The 16,426-nt window shown below is 45.8% G+C and overlaps 1 protein-coding gene across 3 annotated transcripts in view; it reads left to right on the forward strand.

Annotated features, from left to right (window-relative positions):
- The first annotated feature begins 7,163 nt into the window (after positions 1–7,163).
- LOC134352238 (uncharacterized) overlaps positions 7,164–16,426 on the forward strand; it is a 103,548-nt gene continuing 94,285 nt past the window's right edge. For all 3 annotated transcript variants that reach the window (XM_063059556.1, XM_063059615.1, XM_063059691.1), the window contains exons 1-3: positions 7,164–7,782; positions 12,130–12,209; positions 15,026–15,134. In XM_063059556.1, coding sequence (XP_062915626.1) covers positions 7,203–7,782; positions 12,130–12,209; positions 15,026–15,134 — 769 coding nt within the window. In that variant the 5' untranslated portion in view covers positions 7,164–7,202. The remainder of the gene's footprint in view (positions 7,783–12,129; positions 12,210–15,025; positions 15,135–16,426) is intronic.

The raw sequence follows: 16,426 nt of genomic DNA on the forward strand, positions 1-16,426 counted from the left end.
GCAATCAGGGCTCAATTCCAGCACTTATTCAGACCGTGTTGGTCGTTGATATAAACAATGTATATCATGGTATGTTTCGATGTTTTCATGTACATGTGACAAATAAAGCTAAACTTTTCTTATGTGTTTGACTAAGGTTCTCCAAGAAAGATCATCCTGAGTTTTCACAACATATTTTCATAATGTGATCCAATTAAAGGGGCTTTAATCTCTAAGAGTATTTGAACACACACAGCCATTAGCCTTTGTCTTCACCTGGCTGACTTTAAATTTCTGAAAGCAAGGCCACATTCAATTGCCTCACAAAGTTGATCTTCTGTGACATCATAGCCAAGGTCCACGATGTCACACAGAGAGGAGATTTACACAAAATGGCTGTGTGTGAGAACATCAAACTAAGTGTGAACAAGCACCCGAGTGACAACGGAGTGACGGGCAGTTAACAATAATGTCCACAGGTCAGTCTCTCATGTTGGGTTATAGAACCATTCAACTGAACTTCACAACAGAACTGAGGGAGGCCAGACATTTGAGAGTGTCAGGGGCAGAAAGGAGTGTAATTGGCACTACTAAGAAGGAGGTGCTTGGGATGCTGAAAGGTCTGAAGGTAGATAAGTCACCTGGGCAAGATGGACTACACCACAGGATTCTGAAAGAGGTGGCTGAAGAGATTAGTAATGATCTTTCAGGAATCACTGGGTCCTGGAATGGTTTCAGAGGACTGGAAAAGTGTTGTGCAGTTACTGCATTAGAACCAAGAGCTATCTGCCCCTCCATAGCCATTGAAGCCTCCAGAGGAGCAAACTATTCTCTCTCCGGCAAAAATTAATTCCTTTGCCAAAATCACACAGACAGATTGTCATGACCATTATCACAATCCTGTTGGTGGGAGGATAAAAGAACATAAGAAAAGCATTTATGAAAGCTCTGAATCCACTCCAACATTAAGACTACCTCAGTGAAGCTCCATGCTGTGCACAGTTTGATTCCCTGTTTCTCAGGTTCACAAGGGCGCCTACATTCCAGGATTGGTAGTAGAGTGGTCTATTCCTTGGAGTTTAGAAGGTTGAAGGGTGAGCTTATTCGAATAGCCCAGATCGTCAGGTTAGATGTCGAGCTCTTTTCACTTGTGCAGATGTCACAAATAGGGGGCCACAACTATAAAACAAGTTGTGCTTTAAAAAACAGAGGCCAAGAATCTTTGAAATTATATATACTTAAGGTAGAGAAGAGTTAAATATTCAAAAGATCAAAGAATTGAAGATAATGAGGAGGGCCAGATGAGGAGTTGAGACCAGCATAGGTCAGCCATCATTCTATTCAGATTCAGATTCATTTATTTATTTATCACATGTACATGGAAACATACCATGAAATGCATCATGCCACACAAGAGACACCAGGATGCTGTGTTGCCTCCCGGTTGCTAGGGTCCATGATGCATCGGAGTGGCTGCAGGATATTCTCAAGGGGAAGGAGGAACAGCCAGAGGTCATGGTGCATATTGGCACCAATGACATAGGCAGAAAAGGTGAAGATGTTCCACAGAGTGAGTATTTAGGGTTAGGGAAGAGGTCAGAAGAGAAGGACCTCCAAGATTGTAATCTCCGGATTACTCCCTGTGCCACGGGCTAGTGCAGGTAGGGATGCATGGATGAGTGGCTGAGAAGATGGTGCAGGGGACAGGGTTTCAAGTTCTTGGACCATTGGAACTTCTCTGGGGAAGGGGTGACCTGTTCAAGAGGGACGGGTTGCACCTGAACTGAAGGTGAACCAATACGCTGGCTGCAAAATTTGCCGATCCTACTTGGGAGAGTTTTGCAGGGGGCTGGGAACCAGAACCTCAGGTCAGTAAGGGAAGGATCAGATCAAAAGGTAGATGTAAGGGAAAGTATTGAAAGGCAAAATTGAAATAACGGGTATGATGAGTCAGATAGTTTGAAGTGTGTATATTTTAATGCAAGGAGTATTATAGGTAAAGGTGATGAACTTAGAGTACGGATCAATACACAGAACTTCGATGTTGTAGCCATTACTGAAACTTGGTTGAGAGAGGGGCAGGAATGGGTGATTAATGTACCAGGGTTTTGAAATTTTAGGAAAAGAGGAGGAGGTAAAAGAGGGGGTGGAGTTGCACTACTAATCAGGGACAATATCACAGCTGCAGTCAGAGCTGAGATAATGGAGGGGTCAGACACTGAGTCTATTTGGGTGGAACTCAGGAACAGGAAGGGTGCAATCACACTGATGGGATTGTACTACAGACCCCCTCATAGCCAGCAGGACATTGAGGAACAGATATGTAATCAGATTAAAGAAATGTGTTAAAATAATAGGGTTGTTGTCACGGTGAATTTTGACTTCCTTAATATAAACTGAGACCTTCTTAGTGTAAGGGGTTTAGATGGGGCTGAATATGTTAAGTGTATCCTGGAAGGTTTCTTAAATCAATATGTGGCTGGTCCAACCAGAGCAGGGGCTGTACTGGACCTGGTGTTGGGTAATGAGCCTGGCAGATGACTGACGTTTCAGTGGGTGAACAGTGATAGCTATAGATAAAGATTGGTATGGTCCTTGTGGGAGAGTTTTAAATTGGACTAGGGCAGATTACGAGGGCATTGGAAAGGAGCTAAGAAGTGTTAATTGGGAACACCTTGTCGCTGGCGAGTCCATATCAGACATGTGGAGGCTGTTTAAAGATCTATTGCACAGAGTACAGGCAATGTATGATTCTGTTGGAAGGAAGGGCAGGGATGGAAAGATAAGAGAACCTTAGATGTCCAGGGAGGTGATATATTTAGCCAACCAGAAAAAGGTAAAGTTTGTAAAGCTCCAGAAGGTGGGATCAAATGAAGCACATGAGTATAAAAAAGCTGGAAAAGAACTAAAGAAGGGAATTAGGAAAGATGGGAAGGACCATGAAAGGTCCTTGGCAAGTAGGATTAAGGTGAAACCCAAAGCATTCTATACATACAATAGAGTAAAAGGATAACTTGGGACAGAGTGGAACCACTCAAGGATAGAGGGGGGAACACTTGCTTGGATGCAGAGAATGTGGGTGAGGTACTTAATGAGTAGTTTGCTTCAGCATTTACCAAAGAAAAGGATATGGAGGACCAAGAGATCAGTGCTGAGTGTATGAATACGTTAGGGCACTTAGAGGTCAGTGCTGAGTGTATAAATACATTAGGGCATTTAGAGGTCAAGGAGGAGGAAGTGTTGGGCTTCCTACTGAGTACTAAGCTGGCTAAGTCTCCAGGGCCCAATGGGATTTACCCCAAGTTATTGAAGGTAGCAAGAGAAAAGACTGCTGAGCCCATGACCGGACCAGTATCTTGCATCCTCTCTAGCCACAGGCGAGGTCCCAGAGGACTGACGATTGATTGTACCTTTATTTAAGAAGGGAACAAGGCAAAATCCTGGGAACCATAGACCGATGAGTCTCACGTCAGTTGTAGGGAAATTGCTGGAGAAAATTCTAAGGGATAGGATGTGTGAGCATTTGGATACCCATGGCCTAATTAGGGAGAACCAGCATGTCTTTCTGAATGGAAAGTGGTGCCTTACCAACTTGACTGAGTTTTCTGACAAGGTGATGAGAGAGATTGATGAGAGTAGGGCAGTGGATGTTGTCTACATGGATTTAGTAAAGTGTTTGACAAAGTACCTCATGGGAGGCTAACCCAGAAGATTAAGATGCAGGGGATCCGTGGTGAAGTGTCTGTTTGGATTCAGAACTGGCTTGTGCATAGAAGACAGAGGGTAGTAGTTGAAGGGACTTATTCGAGTCGGAGGTCTATAATTAATAGTGTTCCACAGGGATCTGTGCTAGGACCTCTGCTGTTTATAATGTATATAAATGACCTGGATGAAAATGTAGGTGGATGGGTTAGTAAGTTTGTGGGATGGTTCCAAGGTTGGTGGAGTTATGGATAGTGTAGAAGACTGACAAAGAATGCGGCATGAGAGAGGTGGCAGATGGATATAAGTTTGTTGCACTTTGGTAGGCAAATGTAAGGAGACAGTACAGAGATAACGCTGAGCGGAGAGATCTTGGGATCCAAGTTCATAGCTCCTTGAAAGTGGCTGCACAGGTCGATACGGTGGTTATGAAGGCTTATGGAATGCCTGCTTTTATGAATCGAGGCATTGAGCTCAAAAGTCAATAGACTATATTGCAACTTTAAAAAACTCTGGGTAGGCCACATCAGGAGTATTGCATACAGTTCTGGTCGTTCCACTATAAGAAGGATGTCGAGGCTCTAGAAAGGGTGCAGAAGAGGTTTACCAGGACGCTGCATGGTTTAAAAGGGCATGTGCTATCATGAGAGGCTGGATGAACATGGGTTGTTTCCTCTGAAGTATCGGAGGCTGAGAGGAGATCTGACAGAGGTTTATAAGATTATGATAAGAGGCATAGATAGAGAGGACAGAGTATCTGTTTCCCAAGTTGAAATGTCTAATACCAGAAGGCATGCATTAAAAGTGAGAGGCGGTAGGTTCAAGGGGGATGAGAGGGTAAGTTTTTACTCACAGTTGTGGATACCTGGAATATGCTGCCTGGTAGGGTGGTAGAGGCAAACACATTAGAGGCTTTTAAGAGACATTTAGTTAGGCACATGGATGTAAGAAAGATGTAGGGATATGGGCATGGTGTAGGTAGGAGGGATTAGAGTTAGGGCGTTTTTGATTTGCTTTCTAGCTGGTTCGAATGGCCTCTTACTGTACTGCATTCTTCTGTGTTCTACTTGTATTAAACAACCAACACAACCTAAGGATCTGTTGGGGGCAGTTCACAAGTGTTGCCACACATTCTGGTAGCAATATAGCATCCCCACAATGTTCAGCAGAATAACCTACAATAACTTCAAAAAATAATCCTTCTCCAATGGTGCTCCCACCATTTTCCAAAGACAAAAGAAGCACAGATGCAGGAAACCTGCAATAAATCAATATTGGAAGCATCCAGTAGGTCAGCCAGTGACTGTAGAGAAAAAAAGAGTTAATATTTCGGGACTCTGTTATAAGTGAGGAAAGGGTCTCCAACTTGAAAACTTGAGATGAAAGGTTATGGGAGTCCAGAGGAGGCTTACAAGAATAATCCCAAGAATGAAAGGGTTAATGTATGAAGAATGCCTGATGGCTCTGGGCCTGTTCTTGCTGGAGTTTAGAAAAATGAGGGGTATCTCATTGAAACTTACCAAATATTGAAAGGTCAAAATAGATCGGATGTGGAGAGGATGTTTCAAATAGTGGAAGAGCCTATGGACCAGATGGCACAGCCTCATAATAGAGGAATGTCCTTTTAGAACAGAGATGAGGAGGAATTCCTTTAACCAGAGTGGTGAATCTGTAGAATTCATTGCCACAGATGGCTGTGCAAGCCAAGCCATTGGGTATATTTAAAGCAGTGGTTGATAGGTTCTTGATTAGTAAGACAAGTCAAATCAAGTCAAGTTTATTGTCATTTAACTATATACATGTATATCATCAAACGAGACATTTCTCCAGACCATGGTGTAAAGCACAGTGGTAGACATGACATACACACATAACACATAATAACTTCGGAAAGTAAGAATAAAATCTACAGATGAATGATGCAGAAATAATCAAAGTAAAGGGCATAAATTAAATATTGTAAGATACAGAACAAATTATCCGGTGACACTTCAAATGTGATGCAGGAGGGAGTTCAGAAGCCTAACAGCCTGAGGGAAGAAGTTGTCTCCCGTCCTGACTGTTCTTTTCTTTATGCATTGGAGGCTCCTGCCCGACAGTAGAAAGTCAAAGAGGTTGCTGGATGGATAGGTGGGATGCTTGATAACACTTAGGGCCCCACATACTGATAAATGTTCCTGATAGATGGTCTGGAGACTCCTATGATACTCCTGGCCGTTCTCCCAGTCCTTTGTACGGATTTCTGGTCTGAGCTCGGCTGCTCTCATACCAGATGGAGATGCAACCTGTCAGGATGCTCTCAATGGTGCTCCTGTAAAATTGAGTTAAGATGTGGGGCTGAGAGAGCCTATCTAGTCTTTTCTTATAACTTAAGTCTCCCTATGTAAGTAACTTCCTTGTTAATCTCCTCTGTTCTGACTCCATAATAAAACTACACTTAGCATGTAGACTGCATGTCTGTGGGCAGTTCTAATTCATAAGAAGAGGCCACCTTTGGTATCATTAGGCATTTACACAGGTGGCAGGAAGGTTGCTGGAGCTGTGGATTAGATTAGATTAGCTTTATTTGTAACATATTGAAACATTAAGTAAAATGAGTTGTTTACATTAATGTGTTACTGTGCTTCTTGGCGGCAACATAGCATGCCCACAACTTACTGACACTAATCCGCACGCCTTTGGAACGCGGAGGAAGCTGGAGCACCCGGAGGAAACCCATGTGGTCAGGGGGAGAATGTACAAACTCCTTACAGACAGCAGTGGGAACTGAACCCAGAGATTGCTGAGGCAGACAATGTGGAAGGGTATTGTAGATTACAAGGGGACATTGATAGGATTCAGAGCTGGGCTGGGAAGTGGCAAATAGAGTTATGATAGTAAGCTTGAAGATGACATGTCTGCTCTTGCGCCCCTCAGCTTCCAACGCCTCAGCGTCCCGAGAGGGGGATCAGAGAGCCGGCCAGCCTCCCGCAGGGGACCGTATGCTGGAAGCCAAGGCTACCAAGAGCGAAGGGGAAGAGAAGATGACGAGGAGGAAGCAGCAGGACCCATCGGCTGGGGCGGACAGCCAACTCCTTCTGCTGCCCCCCACCATGGAGAGCTCCTCCGCCTCTTATGTCATCGAGTGGCTGTGCGCGCAGCCGGCCGCCGGGCAGTGCGGCCCCGCCGAGGACCCGCCGTCTTTCCACGACCTCTACCACCGGTACCGCCGGGCCGAGAGGCTGCCGTCCTGTGCCTCCTCCACCTCGAGCTGCTTCTCCTCCTCAGGCCAGGCGGGGGAACCGGGCCCACGCAACGGCCTCAACAGCTACGTGCAGACCATCCGCTACTGCAGCTGCGAGCGACCGGGGGACTGCGGGCACAGCCGGCGCGGGAGCCCCGAGGGTAGTGGGTGGGAGTCCGGCGGACGGGGCCAGGCCGGCATCACCGTCACAGTGGGCGACAGGAGGTTGGATTCCCGCCCGGCGCCAGGCCGCGTGACTGGCAGCCGTCGATCCCCGGGGCAACCACCGCTGGGTCGCATGACTGGTTGTAGCCGATCTCCGGGGCAACCCGATCGTGGTTGTGTTCCATCTCCGGGGCAACCACCGCTGGGTCGCATGACTGGTTGTAGCCGATCTCCGGGGCAACCCGATCGTGGTTGTGTTCCATCTCCGGGGCATCCAGCGCGTGACAGCGACCGGTCCCCGAGGCAACCACTGCCGGGCGGCCCCTGCGGGTCTCCGGGGCAACCGGCAGGTGAAACCAGCCCGGCCCCGCCGCAGCGGCGAGTGGGGCGCGGTGACGCCACGGCCGGTAACGGGACCGACACTGAACCGGTAGATGCCACTGCCCGGGCCGACACGGTACGAGCTGATGTCGAGACCGGGACCCGCAGGCCTGGCAGTCGAGCATCGCCTGCCCAGGGTTGGGCAAGCGGGAACGTGGTTCCGGAGCGGGGCGCTGGGCTTCAGGATGCGGTGGTCACCGCCGGACAGAAGAGGACAGAGCCCCGGCAAGGAGTGAGCGGTCTGGGAGAGGCGGTCCGGATCCCTGGAGGGGCCGAGATGTCCCCGAGGATATCCAGCCCGCAGGGCAGCGGCGGGCGGATACTGGCACTCGGTACGTCTAAGAGAAGAGCCAGGCTTGTGGGCAGAGGATGACTATGGGTTCCACTGGGTCATAGAGCACGTAAACAGGACATTCGGCCCATCTGCTCCATGCTGACCAAGCTGATCCTATCTATGGTTGGCATAAGCTAGTTGGGCCGAAGGTCCTGTTTCAATCCTGTATAATTCTATGACAGCATTTGGTCTGTATCCCACTGGACCTTTTCAATCCATATACCGGTCCCAATACCTTTTAAATATTGTTAATCTACCTGCCTCAATTCATGAGAACTTGTAAAGTTCATACAAACAGCCCTTGATCAAAGCCCAGTCTCTGGAGCTGTGAGGCTGCAGCTCAAGACTGATCGCACCACTGTATATACCATTGTATTTTGATTGCAACTCGGACATCCCCTACATTCTGCATTGCACGTTATTTCCCTGCAACCTATAATTAACTTCGTTTCTGTCAGATTGATGTGTCATAAGCACAAGAGATTCTGCAGATACTGGAAATCTTGAGCAGCAAGCACAAAATGCTGGAGGAACTCAGCAGGTCACGCAGGTCCTGGTGAGGGGTCTTGGTCCGAAATGTTAACAGTTTATTCCCCTCCGTAAATGCAGAATTCCTCTACCATTTTGTGCATGCAACCCTAAATGTCAGCTGTTTCTCTCTGTCCAGAGATACTGCCTGCCTTGTTGAGTATTTCTGACATTAGCTGACTTTGTTTGAGATTTCCAGCCCCTGCCATTTGTAAATTTTCATTTTCAGTCCGTGCGTGAAGGACACCTTGCAATTCCGCATGGCTGGGAGTGAAATTACCAGCTCCTTTTCCAGCCCTTCCAGATTTCATTTGCACTAACACTATTGTCCTGGACAGACGAGAGGTATCCCTACAGGCAAATAATTTGCAGGCACTGTTGTTGACCTGAGGTCCAGAATGAGCTGGAGGTGCTTGTGAGAGAAGTGACACAGCAGCTATAGAGATCTGGGTTTGATCCTGACCTTTGGCGCTGTCTGTGAGGAGTTTGCATGTTTTCTCTGTGGGGTTTCAGCTCGGTGAATAGAGAATCATGCAGCATAGTCCAGGCCTATCAGCCCATGACTTTTAACCCACTTTGCGATCAGTCTAATGCTTCCCTCACACACAGCCCCTATTTCTCTGTCATATAACTGTATAACCATATAACAATTACAGCACGGAAACAGGCCATCTCGGCCCTTCTAGTCCGTACTGAACTCTTACCCTATCCTAGTCCCACCAACCTGCACTCAGCCCATAACCCTCCATTCCTTTCCTGTCCGTATATCTATCCAATTTAACTTTAAACAACAACATAGAACCTGCCTCAACCACTTCTGCTGGAAGTTCGTTCCACACAGCTACCACTCTCTGAGTAAAGAAGTTCCCCCTCATGTTACCCCTAAACTTTTGTCCTCTAATTCTCAACTCATGTCCTCTTGTTTGAATCTTCCCCACTCTGGAAAAAGTCTAACTACGTCAACTCTATCAATCCCCCTCGTAATTTTAAACACCTCTATCAAGTCCCCTCTCAACCTTCTACGCTCCAAAGAATAAAGACCTAACTTGTTCAACCTTTCTCTGTAACTTAGGAGGTGAAACCCAGCCAACATTTTAGTAAACCTCCTCCATACTCTCTCAATTTTATTGACATCTTTCCTATAACTCAGTGACCAGAACTGTACACAATGCTCCAGATTTGGCCTTACCAATGCCTTATACAAATTCAACATTACATCCCAATTCCTATACTCAATGCTGTGATTAATAAAGGCCAGCAAACCAAAAGCTTTCTTCACCATCCTATCCATATGAGATTCCATCTTTAGGGAACTATGCACCATTATTCCTAGATCCGTCTGTTCTAAAGCATTCTTTAATGCCCTACCATTTACCATGTATGTCCTATTTTGATTAGTTCTATCAAAATGTAGCACCTCACATTTTTAGCATTAAACTCCATCTGCCATCTTTCAGCCCACTCTTCTAACTGTCCTAAATCCCTCTGCAAGTTTTGAAGACCTACCTCATCATTCACAACATCACCTATCTTAGTATCATCTGTATACTTACTAATCCAATTTACCACCCCATCATCCAGATCATTAATATATATTACAAACAACATTGGACCCAGTACAGATCTTTCATCCATGTGCCCGTCTACATCTCTTAAATGCCCTTAATGTGTCTGCCTCTACCACTGCCCCTGGAAGCGTGTTCTGTGTACTTACAACTCTAAGCAAAACAACTTGCCTCTGACATCCCCCCCCCCCATACTTTCCAACAATCAGCTTACAATTATGCCTTTCGTATTAGCCATTTCTGCCCTTGGAAAAAGTCTCTGGCTATCCACTCGATTAATGCCTCTTATCATCTTGTACACCTCTGTCAAGTCATCTCTCATCCTCCTGCACTCCAAAGAGAAAACACCTAGCTCACTCACCCTTCAAAAGACACGATCTCTAATCCAGGCAGTTTTCTATAAATCTTTGTACCCTTTCTAAAGCTTCAATATTCTTCCTATAATGAGGCAATCAGGACTCAACACATCTCAAGGGAGATGAGAAACTCTTCCTATTAATAATACTAAAGGTAAGCTTTAATGTGACCAGTGCATCATCGGGATTCAGGGACATAGAACAGTACAGGTCCATTGGCCCACGATGTCACGCTGACTTTATAACCTACTCCACCTTCAATCTAAACCTTCCTTCCATTTTCCCTTCATGCATGTGTCTATTAAAGAGTTCTGCCCAGATCCTCCAGTTTCCTCTCACATCCCAAGGACATGTGGGTCAGTAACTTAATTGCCCCACCCCTCCCCCAGGTGTATAGCTGAAGGGTAGAATCTGGGGTTGAATTGATGGGAATGTGTGGAGGGAATAGTTTACAGTGGGTGTCGGAACTGATAAGAGCCAACAGACTCGATAGGCTGAATCGTCCTCTTCCAAGCAGAAAGAAAAGTATGAAAAGAACTATGTTTGTCATAAAATAATGCCCAAAAATTCAGTACCATTTTGCAGCTCTTAAAATCATGTTTTCCCAAACAGAAAGGCAAGAGCTCCATTTCTAGGTCAAATTGTATCACTCTGTAAATTTAACCAGTGCGTCAGGGTAGTGGGTGTAAGATATGGGGGCGTGTGGCAGGAAGAGGAGAGAGTCAACACTCATCACAGCAGCCGACATTGGGGAAGTAGGCCATTCAGCCCTTCAAGTCTGTTCTGTTATTTAAATAGATTTTTGCTGATCTGTGTCTCTTCCAATGATTGGGAATTTTTCAAAACTATTTCTCCCCAAGATCTACCCAGTTCATCCTTTCCAGTCAAATTGGCATCTCAGTTGCATTATGGGGTGGGGGCAGGGGGGAATTCTCACTGTGGTAGCATAGTGTTTAGTGCAACACTTCTCAGCACCAGCAATCACCTGTCTGGGATCAGTTCCAGCCACTGTCTGTGAGGAGTTTGTACTTTCTTCCAAAGACCATGTGTGTTTTCTCTGATGCTCCAGTTTCCTCTCACGTTTCAAAGATGTACGGATTGGTGTTGGTAAGTTGTGGGCATCCTATGTTGGTGCCAGAAGCATGGCAACACTTGTGGGCACATCCTCTGACTGTGTTGGTCATTGACACACACACTGTTTGCTTCAATGTCCATGTGACAAATGTAGATAATCTAATCTAATCTTGACATTTCACGTGAGGAGCCGCTTCCCTGCTTCCTCCCTTGCATGCCCTGTTCATTGTGGGCTGTGACATTTCACTGATTTTTGGATTTATGAGCTGTGCGCTTTCAGCTGGCCGTGGTCATACAACATACTAATGGAATCTTCAGTCCAACTGCTCTATGCTGACCAAGATTGCCAGCCAAAATTTGAAGAGATTTATTTATTTATTTTTAGTTGAAGATACAATCGGGAATAGGCCCTTCTGGGCCTTCGTGCTGCACAACCCCACAACCTAATCACACAATGACCAGTTAACCTACCCAGTACGTCTTTGGTTTTTGGGAGGAAACTGGAGGACCTGGAGAAAACTCAGACATTCCACGGGGAGGACGTACAGAGACTCCTTACACAGGACGCTGGGTTTTTGATGCCTCAAGCTGTAATGGGGTCCGCTAACCATTACACCATCATGGCACCTAATAAAGATTTAAAGATCAGCAGATTTCCCAGTGAGGATGTCCTAATTCAGAGAAGTTGTTTGGAGACATTCAATTTGCAATTAGAGGAAAATGCCTTTCACATTTAGTGACATTTATGCACATGTGTATTAGGTCTGTGACCTTAAACTGCAAAATAACCTTTGTGAATTTTTTAACATCTTTATCTCACAGGCAATGAGAGTCTGGATGTTGGAGAAGGCTTGTCAAGTCAGCAACTGGTCAAAGCACATGCCAGAGCTGGAGCAGATAAGGTGACAAACTTGAGGCCTGGACTGTGCTAAAGCAGTCGTAGGGAATTCAATGTGACAGGATATTCCAAACCTACAGTAAATGTTCCATGGCAATTATCCTTTGAAGGATTGTATAGCGGAAGACTCCTTGGCCCGATGTAGTTGTGTCAGCTGTTTGGGGCAGCACTGTAGCCCATGACCGTGTGGGTTTCCTCCGGGTGCTCCAGCTTCCTCCCAAATTCCAAGGGTGTACGGGTTAGGGCTTGTGAGTTGTGGGCATGCTGTGATGGTGCTGGAAACATGGTGACACTTGCAGGCTGCCCCCAGCACATCCTTGAACTATGTTGGTTGCTGATGCAAGCAAACTATTTTAATGTACATGTGGCAAATAAAACTAACCTTTAAAAAAGATTTTTAACTTGCCGAGTCAGGCAGCATCTGTGGAGTTAACGGGATGGTTAACCTTCGGGCCAAGACTGTGCTCCAGGGTGTCAGGGCATCACTCTGCCTCCAGCACTTTGTTTCCTTTTGCTCCGAATTACAGTGATTCTAGACTAAATCCTTTCAAGTAGTAACAAAACAGTTTGATGAAGGTAGAGCAGTAGATGTGGTGTACATGGATTTTAGTAAGGTATTCAACAAGGTTCCCCATGGTAGACTCATTCAGAAAGTCAGGAGGCATGAGATTCAGGGAAGCTTGGCTGTGCGTATTCAGACTTGCCTTGCCTGTAGATAGCAGAGGGTGGTTGTAGATGAGGCGTATTCTGCCTGGATGTTGGTGGCTTTTATACTCAACACCCTGACCAATGAAGGCAAGTATGTTGTATACCTATACAAAGCTTCCAGCGAACTATGTCGTTTGTGTCAAATCAAATTGGCAGGGATATACTGGGGGCCCATGCCCCTGGTGCCATTACGCCTACAGCCCATTAACTCTAACCTGTACGGAGTGTGGGAGGAGTGTCAGCGCACCCGGAGGAGACCCACAGTCACAGGAAGAAGGTGCAAACTCCTCACAGACAGCAACGGGAATTGAACCCTGATCTTACATTGGCGCTGCAAAAGCCATGTGCTAGTCACTATACTAATGTGCCACCCTTTACCACCCTCTGGATTTGTGTTGCCACTTTCAGCAAACTAGGGACTTGTACCCCGAGATACCTCTGTACATCAGTGCTCATTTACCCTATACTTTCCTCTTGCATTTGACCTCCCAAAGTGCATCAGCTCATCACTCACGTGTTTGCATTGAACTCCGTCTGCCAATTCTCTGCCCAACTGCTCTGTATACTCTAACAACTTCCTCAGCTTCCCACAGTTACCCTCAATTTTATGTTGGCTGTAGACCTATTAATGAAACTGGCTATATTTTCATCTAAATATACAGTACATGATCTATATCATTCACTGCCTCGATAAACTGCCAGCATAATCAAATCCCCATCCAGCCCAGACATTTTGTCTTCTCCCACCAGGCAGAAGATACAAAAGTCTGAAAGCACGTACTATCAGGCTGAAGGACAGTTTCCAACCCACTGTTAATAAGCTGTTGATAACATTTATCTAATGTTATTAGGTTTATTATTATCCTCGTAATATAGTAAGATAGACTCTTACCCTCACAATTATCTCGTTATGACCTTATAACTTTTGTCATTTTGCACTTTCTCTGTAGCTGTAACACTTTATTCTGCATTCTATTATTGTTTTTACTTCTTTGAAGTGATATGTACAGATGGTATGCAGGACAGGTTTCTCACTGTACAGATGGTATGCAGGACAGGTTTCTCACTGTACGGATGGTATGCAGGACAGGTTTCTCACTGTACGGGTGGTATGCAGGACAGGTTTCTCACTGTACGGGTGGTATGCAGGACAGGTTTCTCACTGTACGGGTGGTATGCAGGACAGGTTTCTCACTGTACAGATGGTATACAGGACAGGTTTCTCACTGTACGGGAGGTATGCAGGACAGGTTTCTCACTATGGATGGTATGCAGGACAGGTTTCTCACTATAGATGCTATGCAGGACAGGTTTCTCACTGTACGGACGGTATGCAGGACAGGTTTCTCACTGTACGGATGGTACGCAGGACAGGTTTCTCACTGTATGGATGGTATGCAGGACAGGTTTCTCACTGTATGGATGGTACGCAGGACAGGTTTCTCACTGGACGGATGGTATGCAGGACAGGTTTCTCACTGTATGGATGGTATGCAGGACAGGTTTCTCACTGTATGGATGGTATGCAGGACAGGTTTCTCACTGTACGGGTGGTATGCAGGACAGGTTTCTCACTATGGATGGTATGCAGGACAGGTTTCTCACTGTACAGATGGTATGCAGGACAGGTTTCTCACTGTACGGGTGGTATGCAGGACAGGTTTCTCACTGTTTGGATGGTACGCAGGACAGGTTTCTCACTGTGTGGATGGTATGCAGGACAGGTTTCTCACTGTACGGATGGTATGCAGGACAGGTTTCTCACTGTACGGATGGTATGCAGGACAGGTTTCTCACTGTACAGATGGTATGCAGGACAGGTTTCTCTGTATGGATGGTATGCAGGACAGGTTTCTCACTGTATGGATGGTACACAGGACAGGTTTCTCACTGTATGGATGGTATGCAGGACAGGTTTCTCACTGCATGGATGGTATGCAGGACAGGTTTCTCACTGCATGGATGGTATGCAGGACAGGTTTCTCACTGTATGGATGGTATGCAGGACAGGTTTCTTGCTGTACGTTGGTATGTGTGACAACAATAAGCAAATTTACCAAATACTAGTTTTCCAACTCTCATCATTTCTCATTGTTCAAACACCTCTTTCAGGAAACTCACCTGTCAGGAACGTCTGTGTCACTGGAGAAGATGTCGACAGAAGAAGTTTGCAAATGGCTGACAGACTCTGGCTTTCAATCGTGTGTCCATCGTGTCATAGGTAAAAAGACTAGTGTCTGTATGTCTGTTACACTGAGGGAACACAATTTGCATTGACATGGCTAAAAACCTATGGGGACTCAAAAGGCTTACCCATTCCATATATTTTCCTTATTTTCTAATGATAGAGCAAGAAGCCATTTGGCCCATTGAGTCTATACTGGTCCTCAGAGCAATTCCACTTCCCTGCTAAATTTTCCACATCCCTGCAAACACCCCTTTTACATCAGTTCACAGTGGCCATTTACTTGGCAACCTACATATTTTCTGCATGTGGAAGAAAACTCGAGCACCCAGGGGACACCCACACCATCGCAGGGAGGGCTCGGGATTGAACCGGGGTTGCCAGAGCTGTGAGGCAGTGGCCCTACCCACTTTGTCTCTGTGTTACCTTCACCTCAGTGACAGGTCACTGGGATGTGGGACCTGGGCCTTTACACATGTTACAGTGAGTGTCGGAATGTCTTAGAAGCCTTTCCAAAAAGCAAATCCTTCCTAGCCATCACCCTATGGTTACCAAAACTATGACTTTATTATAGAGGCCTGCCAAGAGCATGTTGCCTTACACTATTCAATAATTCAATAGTTCCATTTAATATCAGAGAAATGTATGCAATATAAATTTGTGACGAAAAAGAATTTCAGGATGTACAAACGTATATTGTATATATTTCTCTGACATTAAATGTACCTACTGAAACGTGTACATCCTGAAATTCTTGTTCTTCACAGACGTTCACAAAAACAAAAGAGTGCCCTAAAGAATGAGTGACAGTTAAAATGATGGAACCCCAAATCCCCCCACTCCTCCCACACTCAAGCAGCAGCAAAGAAATGACCTGCACCTTTCCTGTATTATAACAGCAACTTCAATGCTTTGCCTATTTAAATACCTGTTTCAATGCCTCCTAAGCATGGCAATACAGTTGTTGAGTCATACAGTGTGGAAACAGGCTCTTTGGCCCACTTGTCCGTGCTGACCAAGATGCCCATCTAAGCTAGTCCCATTTACCAGCATTTGGCTCAGATCCCTCTAAACCTTTCCTATCCAATTATACGCCCAACGGTCTGCTCACCGTCTGTGATCTCCGCTGTTCTCCGACTCTCTGATCATGTGCTCACCCAGATTCCCTACCACAGCCACGTGTCCATTCTAGGAGCTTGTCTCCACCCCCACCTTGTGCTGCCTTCTTCAGCCCTTTTACCTGTTCCACCTATCTTATAGCTTCTTACTTCATGTTCCATTCCCCACCCTCCCTCAACTGGTCTCACCTATGACCTGCCAGCTTGTAT

This window comes from Mobula hypostoma, chromosome 1 (genome assembly GCF_963921235.1).
Source record: "Mobula hypostoma chromosome 1, sMobHyp1.1, whole genome shotgun sequence".
Classification (NCBI taxonomy): Eukaryota; Metazoa; Chordata; class Chondrichthyes; order Myliobatiformes; family Myliobatidae; genus Mobula; species Mobula hypostoma.